The 22,628-nt window shown below is 45.5% G+C and overlaps 1 protein-coding gene across 1 annotated transcript in view; it reads right to left on the reverse strand.

Moving 5' to 3' along the window:
- Positions 1 to 22,628, reverse strand: part of IPO11 (importin 11) — a 677,548-nt gene that overhangs the window by 652,860 nt on the left and 2,060 nt on the right. The window contains 1 exon segment of the mRNA XM_073623616.1: positions 17,000 to 17,144. Coding sequence (XP_073479717.1) covers positions 17,000 to 17,137 — 138 coding nt within the window. The 5' untranslated portion in view covers positions 17,138 to 17,144.

Consider the following 22,628-nt stretch of genomic DNA (forward strand, 5'->3'; position numbering starts at 1 on the left):
TACTAAAGCAGAGCATGATCCCCTCCCTTCGGAGACTGGGCCGCGAGGCAGTATTCCAACATGATAACGACCCCAAACCCACCTCCAAGATGACCACTGCCTTCCTAAAGAAGCTGAGAGTAAAGGTGATGGACTGGCCAAGCATGTCTCCAGACCTAAACAATATTAAGCATCTGTGGGGCATCATCAAAACGGGAGGTGGAGGAGTGCAAGGTCTCTAACATCCACCAGTTCCGTGATGTGGAAGAAGACTCCAGTGGCAACTCTGGTGAACTCCATGCCCAAGAGGGTTAAGGCAGTGCTGGAAAAAGGTGGCCACACAAAATATTGACACTTTGGGCCCAATTTGGAAATTTTCCCTTAGGGGTGTACTCACTTTTGTTGCCAGCGGTTTAGACATTAATGGCTGTGTGTAGAGTTATTTTAAGGGGACAACAAATTTACACTGTTATACAAGCTGTAGGCTCAATACTTTACATTGTAACAAAGTGTAAATTCTTCAGTGTTGTTACATGAAAAAGATATAATAAAATATTTACAAAAACGTGAGGGGTGTACTCACTTTCGTGAGATACTGTATTTTAAGTCTGGATTATTCCTAATATTCATAATACAGGGCTGGGTGGTAGTTGATGGGGGTAATAGTTTTTTTTTCCGTTTTGTACTTTTGCTTCTTTTAAGCTAAAAATTCTATTATACAAAAAAAATTACAAAAAGCAGACTGCTGGTCTTTTATCATGCTATCCAGTGAGCTTATCAGCTATGGAAGAACATTAGTTTATTTCTGAAAGAAATGTATGTTTTCACTTGTTTCCTAAAAACAGCAGATGTAGAGAAGCCCAACATCTACAACAACATATTAAAACAAACCATCTCACTATCATTTGTCTAATCTTGACATTTCAATCCCAGCCAAGAATTCTGACAGGAGCAAAATGTTCACAGCAAGGCACTGCATACTTTTGTTATATGCAAAACACTTTTTTTTTTCGTTTTTTTACATTGTATTCCATTCATCTTTGAAAGGTTTGTTTCAACTTTTTTGTACAATACAGCCTCAGTAAAAGTCTAATGAAGGATCCAGATAACCAAAAGCACCAGGTAAAAAATGAACCAATAAATGTAATCTGTCACACAAAAAAAAAAAACTAGAGCTGCACGATTCTGGATAAGATGAGAATCACGATTTTTTTGCTTAGAATAAAGATCACATTAGACAAAAAAAACTGGGCTAACTTTACGGTTTAGGGTTTTTTTTAACCACTTAAGGACCAGGCCTATTTTTTACACTTGGTGTTTACAAGTTAAAAATCAGGTTTTCTTGCTAGAAAACTACTTAGAACCCCCAAACATTTTATTTTATTTTTTTTGTTCAGACATCCTAGAGAATAAAATGGCGGTCGTTGCAATACTTTGTCACAGCATATTTGCGCCGCCGTCTTACAAATGCAATTTTTTGGGAAAAAATTGGATTTTTTACTTACCGTAAAATCCGTTTCTCTGAGTTCATTGACAGACACAGCCTTCTTTATTCAGAACGGTAGGATTATATCAACTCTGCAAGAGTAGGACTAGGCAGAACAAAAAAACAACCCCTGGCTACGTCCACGGGCTGTCCTCCCTCAGTATATAACCCCCTCCCTGCTCTAGGTATTCAGTTTAGTAGCAAGCAGTAATAGAAGTATCAAAAAAACTCCATAGAGGGGTGAGTGCTGTGTCTGTCAATGAACTCAGAGAAACGGATTTTACGGTAAGTAAAAAATCCTATTTTCTTATTCATTCATTGACAGACACAGCCTTCTTTATTCAGAACGGTAGGGTCGTCCCAAAGCAGTGCTGAACATGAGGGGTGGGACAGCGAAAAATCCAAAGGCTAACACAAAAGCCAACCAGGTAACAGGAGTTTTACACAGGACAAGCTGGAACCCAACCTGAACGATAACCCTTCAAGAGGGATTAGACCCTCTTAACAGCAGCCTACAAAAAGCTTGCGGCCAAAAAAGGCACCTGCAGATGCTAAGCCATCCACTTCGTAGAACTTGTGAAAAATGCGCCACGAATGCCTGAAGACAGAAGGCCCAAGACCCACTAGGCACCCGAGAAGAATGTGCCGTAACAGGCAAAGCAGGAACCCAATTCCTGAGAGAATAGCCCAGAGTCATCATCTGTCTGATCCATCCAGAAGAAGGTGGCAGAAGAAGCAGACAACCCTTTTCTTGGCCTGTCTGTGAGTACAGAGAGCCTGACCTCCAAAAGACTCAGTGGCTGGTAAATACAACCAAATCCCCCAAACCACATCCCGGGTAGACAAGACAAATTCCTTGGGATGTGTTGCCAGGGACAAAAGAAAGGAAACGCAATGTCCTTGTTCAAATGGAAACCCAAGGACGGAACTACAGAAAAGGACGAAGCACCGCCTAAACCTGGGTAAGGTGAACGAGAAGATAAAGCCACCCTTTTTGACACCCTGTGAGCACAGGTGAAAGCCACCAAGAGGCCACCTTCCGAGACAGAGTAAGCAGTGGAATCTCCCGATATTTTGAGAGAGGGAGAGAGAGAGTGGCTCCCGGAGAACCGAAAACACCAAGTTCAGATCCCACGGCGGTAGAAAAAATAAAAGGTACGCACCAGGGGAGCGCGAGACCAGGCGATGCTGAAGATGACCACCCAGGCTGACACCTGGCCCTCGATGGTACTCGAGGCGCAATTCTGCTAAACCCCCCCCGTAAATGGGGGTCGGAATTGGAGCCACCTAGAAAGAACATGGATGAATGCCTGGTGATTCACACAAGGATATATGCGCTCTCCATACCCGGAGGTTAAAACCTCCTAAAAGATGGACTCCCTAGCCATCAACAGTGTCGGAACTGCCGCACCTGGCTCAGCACAGCCAGGCCGTTAAAACCAGTGACTCTAAGGCAGGATGGAAGAACGGTCCTGGGACCATAGATCCTTCCTGAGAGGCAGTCGACAAGGAATGCTGGCGACCAGGCGCACCTGGTCGGCGTACCCAGACCGACTGGACCCATCCGGGGATAATAGAATGACCGGGACCCCCGCAGCTGTGATCCTGCGTAAAAGCCACAACAGAAGCTGGAGAGGAGGAAAGGCATAGGGAAACATCACTGGCCCCATGGGCCACCAGAGCTGGCAGAGCAACCGGTGACCTTACCAGAAACCTTGGTACCGTCCAGTTGAACCAGGACACCAAGAGAACTACCTCATGAGTGTCCCAGCAGGAACAAACCCGAAGAAACACGGCCCGGTGAAGGGCCCATCCGTGGTCCAACCCTAGCCAACTGAGGTATCCGCCTGTCAGCATTCCCCTCCTGGAATGCATACACCGGAAAAAAGGGCCAGATGAAACGTTCTGCCCACTGGGAAATACTGGCAACAGCCAGGGCTGCCACAGCCTATTTGACCCACCCTGGCGAAGGGCATAAGCCTTGTTCGACTAGAACCCTACCGGGAGCCCCCGAAGTCGATCCGTCCATGATCCAGACTTAGCCTGATCGCTCAAAGTTCCAGGATATTACCTGGTAGTCCAGATTCCACCAGCGTACAATGACCCTGAGCAGAGCTCAGTCCCAGGACATCCTACCTGAAACGACTGGCATTGGTGGTCACCTTGTTTAATACAAGGGGAGAAAGGATTTATCCTGCCGAAGAACCAGAGAGCGAGCCACCAGACCAGGGAACCCTGGTTTCCTAACTCGCCGAATTCGAATGTTCCGAGACCTCGGGTATTTGTCTCATGCCAGGATCTCCCCAAAGGGAGCTTGTATGGAACTGCGCAAATGGAATCGTTTTAAAAAGGTAGAAACTCTCAGACCCAATACCCACATGCAGGTCCCCAGAGGGCCTACCTGCCGGACAGAAAAATAAAAAATGCAGCATGCAACTTCTGGAGTTTGTCCAAGAGAAGAAAACATGCTGGCCAGAGCTGAAGCTCAGGCTTAGATAATCCGACGTTTTGGAAGGGCCCAAGCAGACTTCAGATAGTATAGATGCCTACTGAAATCAGTCAAGGTCTGTATAGAAACGACATTGCCCTTCGGGGTAGCCGAGGAGTGGCAGAAGAAGATCGTCCAGGCAGCCAGGACCGCAAACCCCCCCACGGATGCAACCACGCCCGATCCGGGGCCAACATCTCGCAAATACCCAAGGAGTGGTGGCCAGACTATGCGCTGATCATGCGTCGCACCCACAGCAAAACGGAGGAGGTGCTGGAGTCGGGCACATAACGGAATGCGTAAACAAGCATTCGTGATGTTGATAGAAACCATAAGGTCCCCATGATGAAGGGGTGCTACCGCTGTACTAACGGGCTATATCATGACCTCCTGTACCCACATTAGGCAGGTCAGGGCTTTAAACTGTTCCTGACACGGGAACCGTGACAACCACACTCTGCAGCAACGGAGCTTGCACATCCCCCCCCCCCCCCGTGGAGAACAGCAAGCGGTCCGGCAGTAGACGCCCATTGGAAATATTGACATCCAGGGTAGCCCCCAAAATACCTGTCTAAGCACCACTGAGGAGACCTTAGAAGCTCAGCAACCAGGGGAACTACAGCCAAGAGGCGTAGCTGACATACTGCAGTGCCTAGACCATAGGTCCGGCAATGCAGCAAAGGCGGGGGATTCCCAAATGGGTACCTCACAGCAATCGTTTTTTTTTTTTCTTAGAAACACAAATGGACTCTAGACCCTCCCTAGCTTCAAGGACAATATTGTCAAGATAAGAGAGAAATGGGAACGCTTTTGCCACGCAAGACGGCTTATAAGGTATCGGCTCTCCGCCGCAGCCACGGCTGCATCCCTCATCTTGAAAGGTTCCTGCACAGATGTAATAAGTGCGATAACCACCGCTTTTTCGTGCCCTACTGCAGTCATGCTCACTCCTGACAAGATAGGGAGCATGGCCACCACCCCGCAAGATGGGCCACGTCCTCAGAGCCAGATAGGAGACAGAGGGGGGAGGGGAGGGCAGGGGTGCCATATACTAGGCTATATGCCTAAGCGCTACCCCAAAATACACAGGGGGAGGGGGCCACCAACTGGAACCCCCCCGCCCGAGGTCCACATATGGGATGTCGACCGAGGCCCCTCACAGGGGGCACAGACCAAGGCCCCCTTTACAGGGGGTACAAAACAGAGCCCCTAACAGGGGGCGCAGATCGGGGCCCCTCACAGGGGGCAAATACCAGAGCCCCTCACAGGGGGCAAATACCAGAGCCCCTCACAGGGGGCGCAAATCGGGGGCCCCTCACAGGGGGCGCAGACCGGGGGCCCCTCACAGGGGCGCAGACCGGGGGCCCCTCACAGGGGGCGCAGACCGGGGGCCCCTCACAGGGGGCGCAGACCGGGGGCCCCTCACAGGGGGCGCAGACCGGGGGCCCCTCACAGGGGGCGCAGACCGGGGGCCACTCACAGGGGGCGCAGACCGGGGGCCACTCACAGGGGGCGCAGACCGGGGGCCACTCACAGGGGGCGCAGACCGGGGTCCACTCACAGGGGGCGCAAACCAGAGCCCCTCACGGGGGTGCAAACCAGGGCCCCTCACAGGGGGAAAATACCAGGGGCCGTCACCAGGGGCAAAAAGCGGAGCCCCTCACAGGGGGCAAATACCGGGGCGCCGATCCAGGAGGCCACAGAAGCCGCGGCCCAATAGGTACAAAATGTTTTTTGAAAATGTCTAGGTGTTTTAAATAAGCCTTGCTGGAGGTAACTGTCTTTTTTGCATGTGTGCGCTGTAATATTTTGTTCTGTTGTATGGTCTTATGGCTGCACCATCTTTAATGCATCTTTTAGGGTGTGCCCCCCAAATATCTTATTTGTCTATTGTATGGATTCTGACCAAATCCTTATGGGTGAGGAGCGCCCCACTCCCTCATTAAGTACCTCTCATTAGTGTCCACCTGTGTCATGGGTGGAGACCTCAAGTTCTCCCATATAGAGGAGTGTATTTCTCCCATGGTTCAGAGAAGCAGGATCTCCCAATCTATGGATAGCATAGGAACCACTAATCATTGGGGATCTTTGTCGCAGTAAGTGGGCTTAAGCACCATATAGCAATATGGTGTGACCAAATCCCCATATTTTTTGATAATGTTTTTTGAAAATGTCTAGGTGTTTTAAATAAGCCTTGCTGGAGGTGAATGTCTTTTTTGCATGTGTGCACTGTAATATTTTGCTCTATATGACTTTAAGACACGTCGCATATCACAATCTCAGCAACAGTATGCTGTCATTACTAAAGGCACATTATTCAATGAGTAGTAACATGAAAAAATAAACATCGGTAAACTTGTCATTTGGCCTGAAACTTTTCTAACGCTGCATTCAAAATCAATTTAAAACACAAATTAGAAGAGGATGCTCCTGAAAAAAAAACAAAAAAAAACACACACACACAACAAAAAGGGGAGCTTACAAGAATGCAAATGAAAAAATAACAATAGGAAATGTTACAATATGTCACTTAGACACAGATAGAATGTAACAATTGAGCTGACAGGAGAAGAAAGAGCTGTCAATTCAAAATAAGATAAATGAACCAAATGTGGCTCAGTGAAAGTCAAGTGAAAGGCAGAAATCTCAACGGATCGGATCCGCATGACAAAAAGAGAACGCGCAAGAGATAAACATAAAAAATATTGTAAACTGGAGCTGTTATTTTAACCCCATTATTTCTGAAAGAAAAGGAGATCATTTTTACGGGCTTAATGTATGACAGAGCATCAAATGTAAAACTTTAATAATCTATGTCACGGATATCTGAAATAAATTAAATAAGCAGAGGCAAGTATAGCTTCACGGAAAAAATTCAAGCTTAACTTCTGTTTTAATCGTTTTTATTAGTATTTTGTAAAAGGCAAAAAAGTAAATGAGTATTGTACAGAGCAGCAAACAATTCTCGCATGCTCTGAAAAATACAATAAGAATTGGTACATAAAACGGGAGGGTTGGAGGGGGGGGAATCACCAGAAGACGATCTTGGTAAACGGGTTAGGTCTTCCATAAGGCAACAGGTGAACACATGGACAGCAACGGAACTAAACAAAGAAAATAAGCTTTGGGCTATGAACAGAGTACTATACAATAAGAACACGGGGAGGTAGCTGTCAGGACAATTTCCCTGTAAAGTCCAATAATTTAGAAAGATCCTAAAGGTCAAGACCTCACTGAAATGTAATCTCAAGCTGAACTTCAGGCACAAAAACGTTTATTTAAATATATTTTTCAATTGTCACAAATTATAGAAATCCACAGAATGCATTTTTAAACCCAGATATCACCTTTTAAAAATAGCAGTGACCTCTAATGGCCGGTACACACAATCAAAAAATGGTACAAAAAATGCAGATTTCGGAGCGCTCGTACGATAATCTGATTGTTAGTACAGAGTTTGAGAGCCGACCAGGACAGTTCATCCGATATTATTTGATCAGACACACACGAAAATGTTTTTCCTACGATACCAGATCGTACAATTTTCGCTTAACCACTTCCCATCCCGCGTATAGACATATGACGGCCGCAAGGTAGCTCTCAAATCCTGGGCTGCCGTCATATGACGGCCTCGGCTTCCCAGCCATCTAGGGGGGCGCGATGTCCGCCTGGCACCCGCGCTTGCTTGTCACAGAGCAGGGACATTGATCTGTGTGTGAAAACAGATCTACATCCTGTCAGGGGAGAGGAGACAGATTGTGTGTTCCTTGTATATAGGGACACCAATCGGTCACCTCCCCCAGTCAGTCCCATCCCCCCCAGAGTTAGAATCATTCCCTAGTTAACACATTTAACCCCTTGATCGCGCCCTAGTGTTAACTCCTTCCCTGCCATGTATATATGTACATATGCAATATGTAGAAGAATACATATCGGCCTAAACTGAGGAAGAAATAGTTTTTTGTTTTGTTTTTTTAATTGGGATATTTATTATAGCAAAAAATAAAAAATATTGTGTTTTTTTCCAAATTGTCGCTCTTTTTTTGTTTATAGCACAAAAAATAAAGACCGCAGAGGTGATCAAATCCACCAAAAAGAAAGCTCTATTTGTGGGGAAAAAAGCGATCAAACTGTCATATGGGTACAGTGTTGCATGACCGCGTAATTGTCATTCAAAATGTTACAGCACTGAAAGCTGAAAATTGGTCTGGGCAGGAAGGGGGTGAAAATGCCCAGTATCGAAGTGGTTAATCATGTCGTTCGAAAATGCAATACAAGTGCATTACAATACATGACATCCCTTCCATATTTTTATTCTGTCGCACAAGAATTTTCGTGACTTTAGTAAACTCATCAGATTCAATCTGAGATTATCATGCAAAAAAAAAAAAAACGGATGATCATTTGTTCGATAATCTCATCGGGTGTACCGGGTTTAAGGCTTCATGTACATGGAACGTTTTAAAACCTCTCCTGAACGATTTAACTTGACAGATAGTAACTGAGGTTTAAAAATGTATGCTGCGCCGCGTTTAGAAGTGTTTTTTTTTGCATTGCAAATAGTCAAAAATGTCCCCATCTGCATTAAAAACACCTGCAAACGAAACGTGGCTAAAAGTGAGTTATCGCGTTCACAAGCTGATGATTGACATGGCCATGGCACTGTCTGATTGGACCCTTACCAGAACTCCCTGCCCCTGATCTGACCAGTGCAGAAGAGCCAGGCATATTCCCCACAGTTCTAGAAAATTGATGACCTTTTTATGTGGAGATCAAGTCCCCTGCACTGAAAAGTGACCCAGGACTCCTCCTCATCCCGCACAGCTAGCGTCCCTTGTCAGAACTGTCCAGGAAAGAGTGAGAAAGGTTTTCCCTGTCTCCAACCTAATGGAAACCATCCACCAGTACAGGGACAGTAGCATGCTGGGACACAGAGACATTAAAGCAGGCATCTCCAAAGTCCAGCCCGCGGGCCAATCGCGTTCCAGTTTTGAATGACCCGACTAGTTATTTGGACATATATATCTTTTGTAGCCCCCAACGATCTCCCAGCGCCGGGGCGACAAAAGATATATATGGTGGCTGCCTTGGAGGGGACAGGGAGGAGGCGGGACGAGTGCCGTACATACAGGAGAATTTCCTGTTTACACGGCAACCTCTGTAATAGGAAGTCCCGTCTCCTTTGCTGCCATTGGAGGACTGTGCTGTCCATCATAGGAGGCGGGACTTTGGATTAAAGAGGCCGCCATGAAAACAGGAGTTTTTCCTGTATGTAATCTTTTGGCGCTCCTCCTGCCCCCCTCCCTGTCCCCTCCGAGGCTGCAGATGGATGGGCATCAATCAGGCTGCACTGATGGCAATGGTGAGTCTGCATTACTGGCAATGGTGGGTGCTGCACTCATGGCAAAGGTGGGTGCTGTACTCATGGCAAAGGTGGGTGCTGCACTCATGGCAAAGGTGGGTGCTGCACTCATGGCAAAGGTGGGTGCTGCACTCATGGCAAAGGTGGGTGCTGCACTCATGGCAAAGGTGGGGCTGCAGATGGGCACTGACCCTTATTTTGTTTCACAGTTTGCTTCACATAACACGCACAAAGGTGCGTGTTATGTGCCAGTAAATACGGTATATCCATATAACACGCCCAAGATCATCTCTTCACCACATACAGCCACAAAGGCAAGAGAATTCTTGTTGGGCAGTGTATTAGTGCTCGAACGAACACACTTAGACCGAATTTTAATGGTTCAAAGAATGTCAGGCAAAATAGTCAGCCCTCATGCATGTTCACTTTATCAAATCTGGCCCTCTTTGAAAAAAGTTTGTACACCCTTGCATTAGAGAGACCAGCCACTAAGTTCTCCTGTCTCATGCTCACAGAACATTCTGCTGTAAAGGTGTGGAGTGGACCTGGGCAAAAGGAAATCCCCCAAACAAGGCAACCATCTTCTTCAATATTCTCAGAGATAAATTGAGGGATACCTCAGGGTTCTGAGGAAAGAAGGAAGTACCACCTTTATTTAAGCCATGTCCAGGAAGAGAACCAGATACTCCAACCTCTGGGTTGGAACCAATGCCAATTTCTGGAGGTTGAGAACCCACACAAACCTTTGCAATGGTGCACACTGTGAGAAATACACTATTTGAACAGATCATCCAAGTAAAACTGGCACTCCCTGAACACTTAGACCCCTTTCACACCTAGACTGCCCCGCAGATGCGGTAAAGCGTCGCTCGTTTTAGCGGCACTTTACTGGCACTGCAGAGCCGCTTTGCAGGCGGGAGCGGAGTCCTTTTAATCCCAAAGAAGGGGTTAAAAGCGCCTGTGTTGCAGCACTGCCCATTCATTTCAATGGGCAGGGCAGTTTGGGAGCGGTGTATACACCACTCCCAGACCGCTCCAAAAGATGTTGCTTGTAGGACTTTTTTTCCCGTCCTGCAAGTGCACCGCCCAGTGAGATAGCACATGGGTTTTCACACTGGGGAGGCATGAGAGGTGCTTTTAAAATGCCTGAAAAGCACCTCAGTGTGAAAGGGGTCTTAAAGGGGCTGTAAAGGAAATTTTTTTTTTTTTTAAATAACAAACCTGTTATACTTACCTCCACTGTGCAGCTCGTTTTACACAGAGTGGCCCTGAACCTGGTCTTCTGGGGTCCCTCGGTGGCTGTCTCAGCTCCTCCCTGCAAGAACTAATCACCTTCATGCGGGCTTTCTCGCATGGTGGTGAGTTCTTGCGGGCGCGCTCCCATGATACAGCTGTCGGCTATAGCCGCTCGCTGTATCACTCAGCCCCGCCCCCCACGGCCCTGCATCATTGGATGTGATTGACAGCAGCGTGAGCCAATGGCTGCGCTGCTTTCAATCCATCCACTCTAGCCAATCAACGGTCAGGCTGAGCGGCGAAGAGGACAGCAGGTTTAGGGGCTCAGGTAAGTAAAACGGGGGGGCTGGAGGGCAGGTATTGTCGGATGTTTTTTCACCTTAATGCATAGAATGCATTAAGGTGAAAAAACGCGAACCTTTACAACCCCTTTAAAACGACCTTTGTGCATAACAGAGGGGGCGTGGACAGACCAAATGGTAAAGCCACAAACAGAAAATGTCAGTCTTCTATTGCAAACCGCAAAAAACAACTCTGATGATGAGGAAGAAAAATAGGAACATAAAGGTATGCATCCTTTATGTCCACTGATGCCAGGGAGACTCCTGAGCAAAGCCACAGCAGTGCGCACCAACTCCATTTGAAACTTCTGCACCTAGAGAAAATTGTTAGGATACTTCAGGTCAAAAATTGGCCACACATGGCTTTGGAACCATAAAAAAAAAGTCTGAATAAAATCCAAGGAATCTTTTGTGTTCTGGATCACTCCCTGTAAAAGCAGGTGATCAAGTGCCTGCAATAGCAACAATCTTTCTTGAAGATTCATAGAAACATTTGAAAGCATAAAATGCGGAGGAGGAAACTCCTGGAACTCCAGCTTGTAACGGTGAGCAATTGTACAATTAACCCATTCGTCCTCAACTTCCACCTGCCACACGTCTGTAAATGCCGGCAAATGTCCTTCCACCTGGAGTGGGAATGCTTTTCATTGATAGAGTGACTCAGAATCCGAGTTTGCTGGCTTAGAGGACCAGGCCTTTTTTACGGAACTGAGACATAACAACACCAGCCACAGAAAATGATGCCTTCAGCAATGTTTCCAATTCCAACCTTTTATCAGTCAGATCCTTAAAGACCGAAACGCCATCCACTTGTCCATCCATGTCAAATTCTTGTTAACCACCTCAGCTTTAGAAGGTTTTTACCTCCATTCACAACCAGGCCATTTCTTCCTTATTAGCACTGCGCTACTTTTACTGGTAATTGCACGCTCATGCAAGCTGAACCAAAATGAAATTTATATACATTTTTTCACACAAATAGAGATTTCTTTTGGTGGCATTTGATCACCATTGGGTTTTTTTTATTATATAAACAAAAATAGTTTTAGAAAAAACACACATCGTTTTCTACTTTCTGAAAGAAGACATATCCAATTAAAAAAATTTAAAAAAATCTAATTTCTCCATAAATTTAGGCCACAATGTATTCTGCTACACAGGTCTTTGGTAAGAAAAAAAATAAAAAATATCCCAAAAAGGTATATTGATTGGTTTGCGTAAAAGTTATAGTGCATACAAACCATGGTATATATACACACTAGAATTTTTATTTATTTATTTTATACTAGTAATGGTGGTAATTAGCGACTTATAGTGGGACTGTGATGCAGCGGGCAATCTAACACTAACTGATGCTGGGTGGAAACTGACTGACACGGACATCACCAGTGACACTAATACAGTGATCAATGATAATACTATACACTGTCACTGTACTGATGATGCTGGCTGGAAAGGGGTTAAAGCGTTTGTTACCCCAACACTACATATTCCTGATATGTGCCTGCTGTACCATGTACTTGTATGAGAAAGTCTCATGTTCTCTTTGTATTGGTTCCTTTATGTGAAATTCATGGTGTTCTTGCCAGCACCCTTGCTTTCCTATTAAAAACTGACCACACTAAGCAGGAGAGCACAGCATGGTCAGTTCTCTAGCTGTGCTGGGAATTTAGCCTGCCCTCCTCCAATGATGAGTCCTGACACACCCCCACTGCACAGCCATTTACTGGGAAGCTTAGTGTGCTACTGTTTCTCCTCCACCAGCTCTTATGCAGCTGAGAACAGAGGAGATGTGATCACTTATAAAAAAAAAAGAGAAAAAAAAAAAAGGTATTTAGAATTTTTTTTATATCTATACAAAAATGTTTTGCCTTTTTATTTTAAACTGAATGGGTTGTTTTACATGATTGTTTACAATCACTTTAACATCTAGGGCGATCAATGGGTTAACTGTGTGTCTAACATGTGAAATGTGTACTGCTTTTTACTAAATATCTCTTTGTTTCTTATCCCTGCTTTACAGGGATAAGAAACAGAGAAATTGTTCCCTCTGTACAGAGCCCTGTTTTTGGTTGTGGTGATTGGACACAGCTGGTGTTGGCACAGGGGCACGCACCCTACACCCAGAAGAGGCCAGCGACATACAGGTACGTAGTTGTGCCTGTACTGGTTGCCCGTCCGCAGTACATTGTGGGAGGGTGGCCTGGAAGAGGTTAGTATAAGTAATAGCTGCATCAACGAAGGGCATATTCCATTTGTGTGGAAAACAAAAAGTGAAAATTGTCCCAGATGCAAAGTGGTTAACACTGTAATCTAATTGCAGTGTTAAGGGTTCATTCACACTGCCTGCACACTAATGCCAAGTTGACACCTCTGCGTTTGCTGCAGCTCTTGTTTGCGCAGGAACAGCAACCCATTCAAATGAATGACCTGTGAGAATCACAGGAAAAAGGTACCTGCAAATTTTTAAAAATGCAGCCACAGGGAAAACGCATGGTGCTCTTGCACCATGCAATTTCCGGCACCCAAAAGCACGCTGCCTTTTACAGATGCATGGGGTGCCATTAAGAATAATTATCAGTTCCGTGTGTCTGCAAAAGAGCTGTGGGTGGTTGCAGGTGTGACTTAGTCCAAGTTCACACTGAGCTGTGGGAATGAAGCCGTGCGAGTTCAGCTGAACTCGCATAATTTCACTCCCGCATGTCAGTCCTGATTTCAGCTGCGATTTCACAGACATCTGTGCGGGTTTCTGCACAGATGTCAATGGAAATCTCACGCCAAAATCGCAAAATGTAATACAAAAACTACTTTTTGAAATCTGTGCAGCGCCACATATGCAGCGTTGCACCGATTAGGACGGTGCCATTGCTGCCAATTTGACATGCAATTTGACATTGCACCAATGTGAACCAGGGCTTACACGTTGTTCAGCACCAGCAAACACCCACAACAGTGTGAACCTAGCCTAAATGCACCATTTTAGCATGCAGGAAGCTGTTACTTTTATTTGCAGTGCACTGGGGAGAGGGGGTGGGGGGGGGGGGGGTGTGATGCACATTTCAGTCTCACTTTATTCATGTCTTTTGAAGAGCAGCACGGTGCTCTGAACTACTATGACACTTGGGTGTACTGTGGTAAAATGCTACATGTCTGCATTTTACCATAGCCCACTACACATCTCAGTTCTGTTGCAGTGTGAACTGGAAACACAGCATACAATTATTTTTTAAGGTGAGTTAGAGGTGGCTGGTGTTTAACGCTTTCGCTGCCAGAGCCTTTTTTTTGCATTTTTTTTGCAAGTGTTTAAAAAAAAATCATTTTAGCCCTGAAGATTACATAAAACCCCAAAACATTACATATTTTCTTAAAGCAGACACCTTAGAGCACAGGTGTCAAACACAAGGCCCTCGGGCCAAATCTAGCCCTCCGGACTATTTCCTGTGGCCCTCACACCTCTCCTGCAGTTGCAGCTCCAGCCCTCCTCCAGACCCCTGCTTTCAAGCAATGCATCAAGCTTCTTCCCAGCAGCAGCATAAGGAAAGGGGGGGCACTGTGATGTTAGAGGTAGTAGGGGACTCAACTTCTGATGGTGGGGTGATTCTTGACATCTAATGTAAGGGGACGGGATGTGCTGGACATCTAATCTTACAGATACAACCGGCCCTTTTGAGGAAAATCATAATGCTGATGCGGCCCACGATGAAATTGAGTTCGACACCCCTGCCTGAGCCTGGGTTCACACATGTGCGGTGCGAATTGAAGCTCAGGTTTCACTGGGAAGATAAAAATCTGCTGTTCAAAGGTTTCACTGCGTTGTAGCTGCGGATCAGTGAGCAGGGAGAGGGGGAGGGGGGGGGGGGGGGGAGAGAGGGAGGTGTAGTGAGGAGAAGGAGAAAATTCAGAACGCAATGCATCTGCGAATCAGATACGTTCCCATAGGAGATAATAGGCTTGTAGTTCGCACCACAATGCCCAAAAAATGTGATGCGCAGTGCGAATGCAACGCACGTATGTGAACCAGGTACATTCAAATTAATGTGTTTTAAAATGTCCTGCGAATTGGATGCAGTGTAAGCCGCATCTAATTCGCATAGGTGTGAATGGGGGCTAAGAGAATAAAATAGTGGTAGTTCCAATTTTTATGTCAAACAATATTACCGCTAATGTCTAAATTTCTGTAAAAAATACACTAAAGTTAATTTTAGGACACACAAAATGGAATAACCCAAATTTTTTTGGTAAAATATAAAAAACAAAGTTGCACCAAATAAATAGATACCCAACATTTTAAACCTTAAGCTTGCGTGCCCCCGTGAAATGTCGACAAACTTCAGTACCCTCAATTTTCCATGGGCGACACTTTAAAAGCCCCCTATAGGTCATCAGTTTAGCATCGATATGCAACATGTGTATTGCAATCAATGTTTTCCTGCGTAGGAGCCCCCAACGTGTGCGTTTACGTTCGTACCTGCGTGTATGTGGGGGGGGGGGGGGGTCTCACAAAAAAAAAATTGGGGGGGGGGCATTTTATGTGCTTGGGTGTAACTTTAATTTTTTACAATTTAAAATTTTTTTTTTTTTTTTTACTCAACTTTTTTTTCCATTACATAGGGTACCAAAAGTCCCCTATGTGATGATTTTATGGTGACAGGTTCTCTTTAAGGAAACATCCAGTTTCCTTGGAGGTCTCCCCTGTGCTCCACTGAATATAATGAAAAGCAGATCGCATTGCATTATATTCTTTCCCGGCCATGCTGGACAGGGACACTGAAAGTCCAGGAAGACCAGGAAGTGATGTCAAACACGTCGCTTATCGGGTCAGCAACAAAAGAGGAGCATAGGCACCCCGCTATGTTGGTCTCAGGACCACAGATGGGCAAGCGGAGCTCTGGATACATTGGGGGGCGCCATTGCCGGGGGTGTGTGGAAGAAATCGGGTTGTTGAGCAGCGAAAGCAAAATCACTCAAAATAAAATACAGGCAGTTTGTATCTTACGAAAGTGGAGTTAAATAAAGACCAATTCTCTTTTGGTGTACAGAGAGAGATCCTGGGGCAGACAGATTTTGCGAAAGGGTCTCATGTGCATTCTAAAAATGCTGCGGCTTGCGCCAAATTCAAGTACAAGTTCTAGACAGGTACATTTTGGGCAAATTGTGACCCCACGTACCTACAGGGGTCACATTTGTGACCTGGCCCTCCTGTACGCCTTTATAGGAGGAGCAGAGGGGGCGGCAACATATAGAGGAACTGATCTCTCCAGGAGAAGCAGGCATTTAGCGGCTTCAGGAGGAAAATGGGGAGATCAGTTCCTCTATATGCAGCTGCCCCCGCCAATCCTCCTATTTAGCTTCTTTCTGCTGCCCCCCCCGTGTACTCTTCTGGCTCCCTCCCCCTGATCCCCCTCATGCTGCAGGGGATCTGTCAGGATGGAAAGCAGGGCAGGGGCTGGTAAATGGGTAAACGACTTCCTTTTCTGAATGGAGAGTCAGTGATCCGTACCAATCATTGAGTCTATTCATTCATAACTGTAACATAGTAAACTGTTTACTATGCTTCAGTTCACAAATGAACAGAAGGTTCTGTAAAGAGCTGCTCCTGTCCATTCATTCTGTACAGCTGAGGTTGCAGATATGGAGATTAAGGGCTGTGTCCTCAATCTCCTATCTCTTTCTCAAAGGGGAAACATCAGAGGCTTGTTTAGACCTCTGATATCTCACCAAAGCCCCCCAATGGGGATCAAATATTAAAAATATTTTTAAAAATTATAATGTAAAAAAAAAAAAAAAATGGTAACAAAATAAATAAATTAAAAAATAAATAAAACTACTGACATCAGTGGCAGAACTACAAGGGTCACAAAGGTTGCACTTGTGACCTGGCCCTGGTGCTGCACCACTGGGCTCAAAGGGAAGGGCCCCAGTCGGTAGTCGGGGGGGGGGGATGGAGGGAGGTCCTTCATGGTTTCTTGCACCGAGGCCCTGAAGGTTTTAGTTACACCACTGGAGCACAGTGCACTACTTTTAGAATGCATGCAAGACACTCTTGTAAAAATCTGTCTGCACCAGTCTTTATGTATTCCAAGGATAGTGTGTAAGGAAGGTCTCACCAGTAGGACGCTGTAGAAGCCAGGCTGTGTTTCCCACTGCTTGAGTTGCTCCTCAGCCGGTTTCAGTACAGCGGAATCTTGGCTAGCTGCTTGTGTCAAGACCTGCAACACAACGGTGCTGGCACTGTTCAGATCCATAGGGAACCTGCACAAAAAAAAATAAAAAATAAAAATCACATCAGCAAACAGCCTGATCAGCTTCACTATGAAAATGGACCATTAAAGGGATAGTTCACCTTTACAAAAAAACTGCCTATGCAGGTAAGGGATGTTTGTAGATTAAAGCAAACTGTGCAGCTCTAACTAAAGATGAATAATACCCTAAGCTATAGGCCATTTACATACCTTATGAATTATATGGCACCCGGAAGTTCCTGTGCTGGTCAGGAACTCCATCTAGGTGGACATGGTGAGGCTCTTTAGCAAAGACAAGGTGCTGCTCATTGGCCGGCTAGGAGTTTATCATCCCTATGCTAGAGGGATTGCCTGGTACTTGGTGGACAGCGGGTTATTATTCCATGGTATATGAAGTGGCATGCCGTTTGTCTTCATCTTATGAAAGGCCCTGACCGGGTTAAGGTCACAAGCCCTCTTATGCTTGCCGTCTGGTAAGCGCACATCTCATTTCTAGTTATCACAGCGGTGCGGTGAAGGATCAACTTTTTTATCTGCATTCCTGCCTTCAGACTGGGGCTTGTGCCTATGTCTTTTCACTATATCCATCTGGACTTTATTCAATGTGTTAGGACTGTTTATCAAACACCCTATGTTTTGATTTCAGGAACTATGTTATCCATTTAGATTGGGTTCTATTTATTTTATTTACACTGGGATATTTGCACAACTATACATTTATTCACAGCGCTGCTCATTTATATTTACATACCTTATGAAGCCTGACAGGAATACTCCCAGGACGTTGCTAAGTGAGACCTAGTTGTCACTGCTCACCTCCATAAAGGATGAGCTCAGGCGTGTTCGCAAAAAGCACGTGCAGAGCCTGCCAGGAAGTCAGCACTGCACAGCGCTAATCACAGGCAGTGAGACATTTCCTGATCTCTGCAGCCGCGCATCTGGACAATGTCTCATGTGATTAGCGCTCCGCAGTGCCGACTTCCTAGCGGGCTCTGCACGTGGGCTGTGCGAATACTCCGGAGCTCATCCTTATCCACCATCACAGGAATGAGCTCTTTCTCTGAGTCAAACTCCCTCACATACTCTCTCTCCTATGATGCAGTAGCTCTGAGCTCAGTATTGGAGAGCTCACTCCTGTGATGGTGGAGGTGAGCAGTGACGACTAGGCCTTGCTTAGCAACGTCCTGGGAGTATTCCAGTCAGGCTTCATAGGGTATGTACATGGCCTACACCTGAAGCAAGGGCTTTATTCAACTTTGGTCAGTGCTGCACAGTTTGTTTTTATCTACAGATACCCCTTATCTGCATAGAGAGTTTTGTGGTAAAGGTGAACTTTCCCTTTAACCACTTGAAGACCAGGTCTTTTCTGGCACTGTTTACAAGTTTAAATCAGTATTTTTTTGCTAGAAAATTACTTATAACCCCCAAACATTAAAGATTATATTTTTTTTAGCAGAGACCCTAGAGAATAAAATGGTGATCGTTGCAATTTTTTATGTCACACGGTATTTGCGCAGTAGTTTTTCAAACGCAATTTTTTGGGAAAAATATATTTTAATTAATTTAAAAAACCTTAGACTTACCGGTGACAGTATTTCTACAAGCCTTTGAGGACAGCACCTTGGAGAGAGCATAGCTCCACCTCTTAACAGGAAACACTGCGTGACAACGCCCCTTTAACCGCTTGCTGACCAGCCGCCGCAGTTGTACTGCTGCAACATGGCTCGGCTGCGCGAAGCACCGTCATGTTACATCGGTAACATAGACGGCCACTAGGGGCGCGTACGCGCCCCGTCCTCGCCCATAGAGCTGATGCGAGAGCCCAGCGGTCGCGATCACCGCCGGGCTCCCACGATCGCTTGGAGCACCCCGAGAACCGGGATCTGTGTGTATAAACACACAGTTTCCGGTTCTCTGAGGGGAAAACAGACAGATCGTCTGTTCATACAGAGTATGAACAGCGATCTGTCATCTCCCCTGCACAGTCCCCTCCCCCCTTCAGTTAGAACACAAACTAGGACACACTTAACCCCTTCGCAGCCCCCTAGTGGTTAACCCCTTCACTGCCAGTGACATTTTTACTGTAATCAATGCAATTTGATAGCATTGATTGCTGTAAAAATGCCAATGGTCCCAAAAATGTGTCAAAATTGTCCGACGTGTCCGCCATAATGTCGCATTCCTGATAAAATAAAATTAAAAAAAAAAAATTGCAGATCTCCGCCATTACTAGTAAAAAAAAAATAATAAAAAAAGCCATAAAACTATCCCCTATTTTGTAGACGCTATAAGTTTTGCGCAAACCAATCAATATACGCTTATTGCGATTTTTTTTTACCAAAAATATGTCGAAGCATACATATCGGCCTAAACTGAGTAAAAAAAATTTTTTTTTTTTTATAGATTTTTGGGGGATATTTATTATAGCAAAAAGTAAAAAATATTGCATTTTTTTTCAAAATTGTCGCTCTTTTTTTGTTTATAGCGCAAAAAATAAAAACTGCAGAGGCGATCAAATACCACCAAAATAAAGCTTTATTTGTGGGGAAAAAAAAAGGACATCAATTTTGTTTGGGTGCAATGTGCATTTGTCAGTTAAAGCGACACAGTGCCAAATCGCAAAAAGTGCTCTGGTCAGGAAGGGGGTAAAATTTTCCGGGGCTGAAGCGGTTAAAATCTGCTTCCACCATGCCATCAGTTGTTATCGAGAATTCCTCTGACATGCTGGAAGATAAACAGAATTACCGAGCCCAACAATTCTAAACTATACATAATAACCTAGGGAGGGAAATAGGCTGCTGTCCTGAAAGACTCGTAGAAATACCGTCACCAGTAAGTCTAACTAAGGTTTTCTCCCTTCGCCTTTCAGGACAGCACCTTGGAGATGATAACTGAGAACTTAATTCAGGGTGCGACCACTGCTTGTAAAGCCTTCCTGCCAAAGGACAGGTCTGAGGCTGACAGTAGGTCCAACCTGTAGTGCCTTATGAAGGTTGAAAAACTGGACCACGTGGCAGCCTTGCATATCTGCTCTGGTGCTGCCCCGGCCCACTCTGCCCATGAAGCCGCCACTGCCCGTGTAGAGTGAGGCAATATAATCTCCGGAGGATCTAACCCAAAGGACAGGTATGCTTCTTTAATAGCCTGTTTTAACCACCTTCCTAGGGTACTTTTGGAAGCTTTATCCCCTTTGTGACTTCCTTCCATTAGGACAAAGAGAAGATGACTTTCCGAGATTCTTTGTTACTTCCAAATACTTTGGGAGGCACCTTCTGACGTCCAGAGTATGGAAGGCTTCTTTTCCTGGCCCAGAGGACATAGGACAGAAAGTAGGGAGTATGAGCTTCTGTGTGCAATGAAAAACCGAGGACACCTTAGGTAGGAAGGCTGGATCTGTCCTCAGCACTATCCTGTCCGGGAGATATCTCATAAAGGGCTCCTTGATTGATAATGCCTGTATTTCACTGATTCTACGTGCAGACGTCATTGCAACCAGAATTGTTTTAAGGGTTAGGAATCTTAAAGATTTCTCTTCTAGCAGTTTGAAAAGTGAATTGGTAAGTCCCTGAAGAACCAAAGATAAATCCCACTTGGAAAAATTGATAAGAGGCCTAGGCCTAATTTTTGCCAAAGCCTTAAAAAAATCTGACTATCAAGGGTTCCCTTGACAGGGTTTTTTCCAAAAAAACTGATAATGCAGCTACCTGCCTCTTGAGAGTACTTGCTGCTAAACCTTTCTCTATTCCTTCCTGGAGAAATTCTAAAACTGAAATAGAGCGAACAAAATTAAAGTTCTTGCTGGAACACCAGGTATTGTAACACTTCCAGACTTTGAAGTAAATAGCCCTGGTGACCTTCTTCCTACTTGCTAGAAGGGTGTTGATAAATTTTTCTGATAGCCCCCATTTCCTTAGAATTTCTTCCTCAGAAACCAGGCGGTTAGATTGAGATACGCTGGATCTGGATGGAGAATCTGACCCTGACCCAGAAGGTACTCCCTGATTGGTATTTTCCAGAGAGATTTTGCTGAGAGATTCAATAGGGTTGAGAACCAGGGTCTCTTTGCCCAATAGGAAGCAATTAGGATCAGATCGGTGGACTCTGTTCTGAACTTTGCCAACACTCTTGGTATTGGCTGAAATGGGGGGAAAGCGTAAGACAGGGGGAATTCCCATTTGTGAGCTAATGCGTCCACTCCAAGCGCTTGATCCTGTCTCTGGAGATAGAAGAAGGCTGAGGTTTTTACATTTATTTGGTTTGCAAAGAGATCCACCTGAGGAAGGCCCCAACTCTCGGTGATCGTCTAGAATAACTCCTGGTTTATCGACCATTCCGCCTCCCTTACTTTCCTTCTGCTGAGAAGGTCTGCTAGGGTGTTTTCCGTGCCTTTCAGATAGACTGCGGACAGCAAGACCAAATTGTCCTCTGCCCAACTCAGTATTTGATGAACTAGTTCCATCTGGGTCTTGCTCCTTGTGCCCCCCCCCCCCCCCCCCCCCCGCTTTGTTAGGTATAATACTGCCGTCATGTTGTCTGACAACACCTGGACATGCTGTTCTTTTAGGGCCTGCTGGAAGAATAGGAGGCTTAGATGGACAGCCTTTAACTCCCTCCAATTTGAGGACCTTCTTGCCTTTGGCTTGGACCAAACTCCCTGTGTTGTCTGCACTTCCAGGAGAGCTCACCACCCCCATGCGCTCGCATCTGTCGTTACTCTCTGCGTTACTGGAAAAGTCCAGGGGAGTCCTTTTGAGATGTTCCCTTGGTCTCTCCACCAAAGTGACCTTTTTGCCCTTGTTCCTATTTTGAACTTCTTTTCCAGAGGTTCCCGGTATGTCCAATTCAGTAGAATGTCTGCCTGGCCCACTGCACTGAAGGGATTGCTGTGGTAAAAGACCTAAAACTAACATGGCTTTCCTTACTGAAACCTCTGTGTTGGTTTGAAGTGTTCTTAGAGCCAACTGCATTTTTTTTCTACCTTCTCCTATGGGAGGAAGATTCTTTGTTCTACTGAATCTATTTCGTATCCCAGAAACCTCACTCGTTGAGATGGCATCAGATTTGATTTCTGGAGATTCAGAAGCCAGCTTAGGCTGTTTATATGTCCCTGGGTTACTTGTAGATTGACCTCTACCTGATCTTTTGTTTCTGCGAACAGAAGTAGATCGTCCAGATAAGGCACTATGGAGATCCCATTCAGGCTCAGGGACTCCAGAGCTTCTGCCATCACTTTCGTGAACGCTCTGGGAGGGGAGCAAAGGCCGAAGGGCAGCGCCCTGAACTGAAGGTGCCCAATCTCCCCCTCCCCCCCCCAAATCGACTGCCTGTCGCAGGAACTTCTGCGATGTAGCTGCAATTGGTATATGGAGATAAGCATCCCTCAGGTCGATGAATGCCATGTAACAGTTGGGGGTGAGTACATTTTTCACAGAGAAAATCGTGTCCATCTGGAACCTTTTGTACTTTATAGATTGGTTCAGAATCTTCAGGTTGA

Source organism: Aquarana catesbeiana, linkage group LG01 (assembly GCF_042186555.1).
Source record: "Aquarana catesbeiana isolate 2022-GZ linkage group LG01, ASM4218655v1, whole genome shotgun sequence".
NCBI classification, from domain to species: domain Eukaryota; kingdom Metazoa; phylum Chordata; class Amphibia; order Anura; family Ranidae; genus Aquarana; species Aquarana catesbeiana.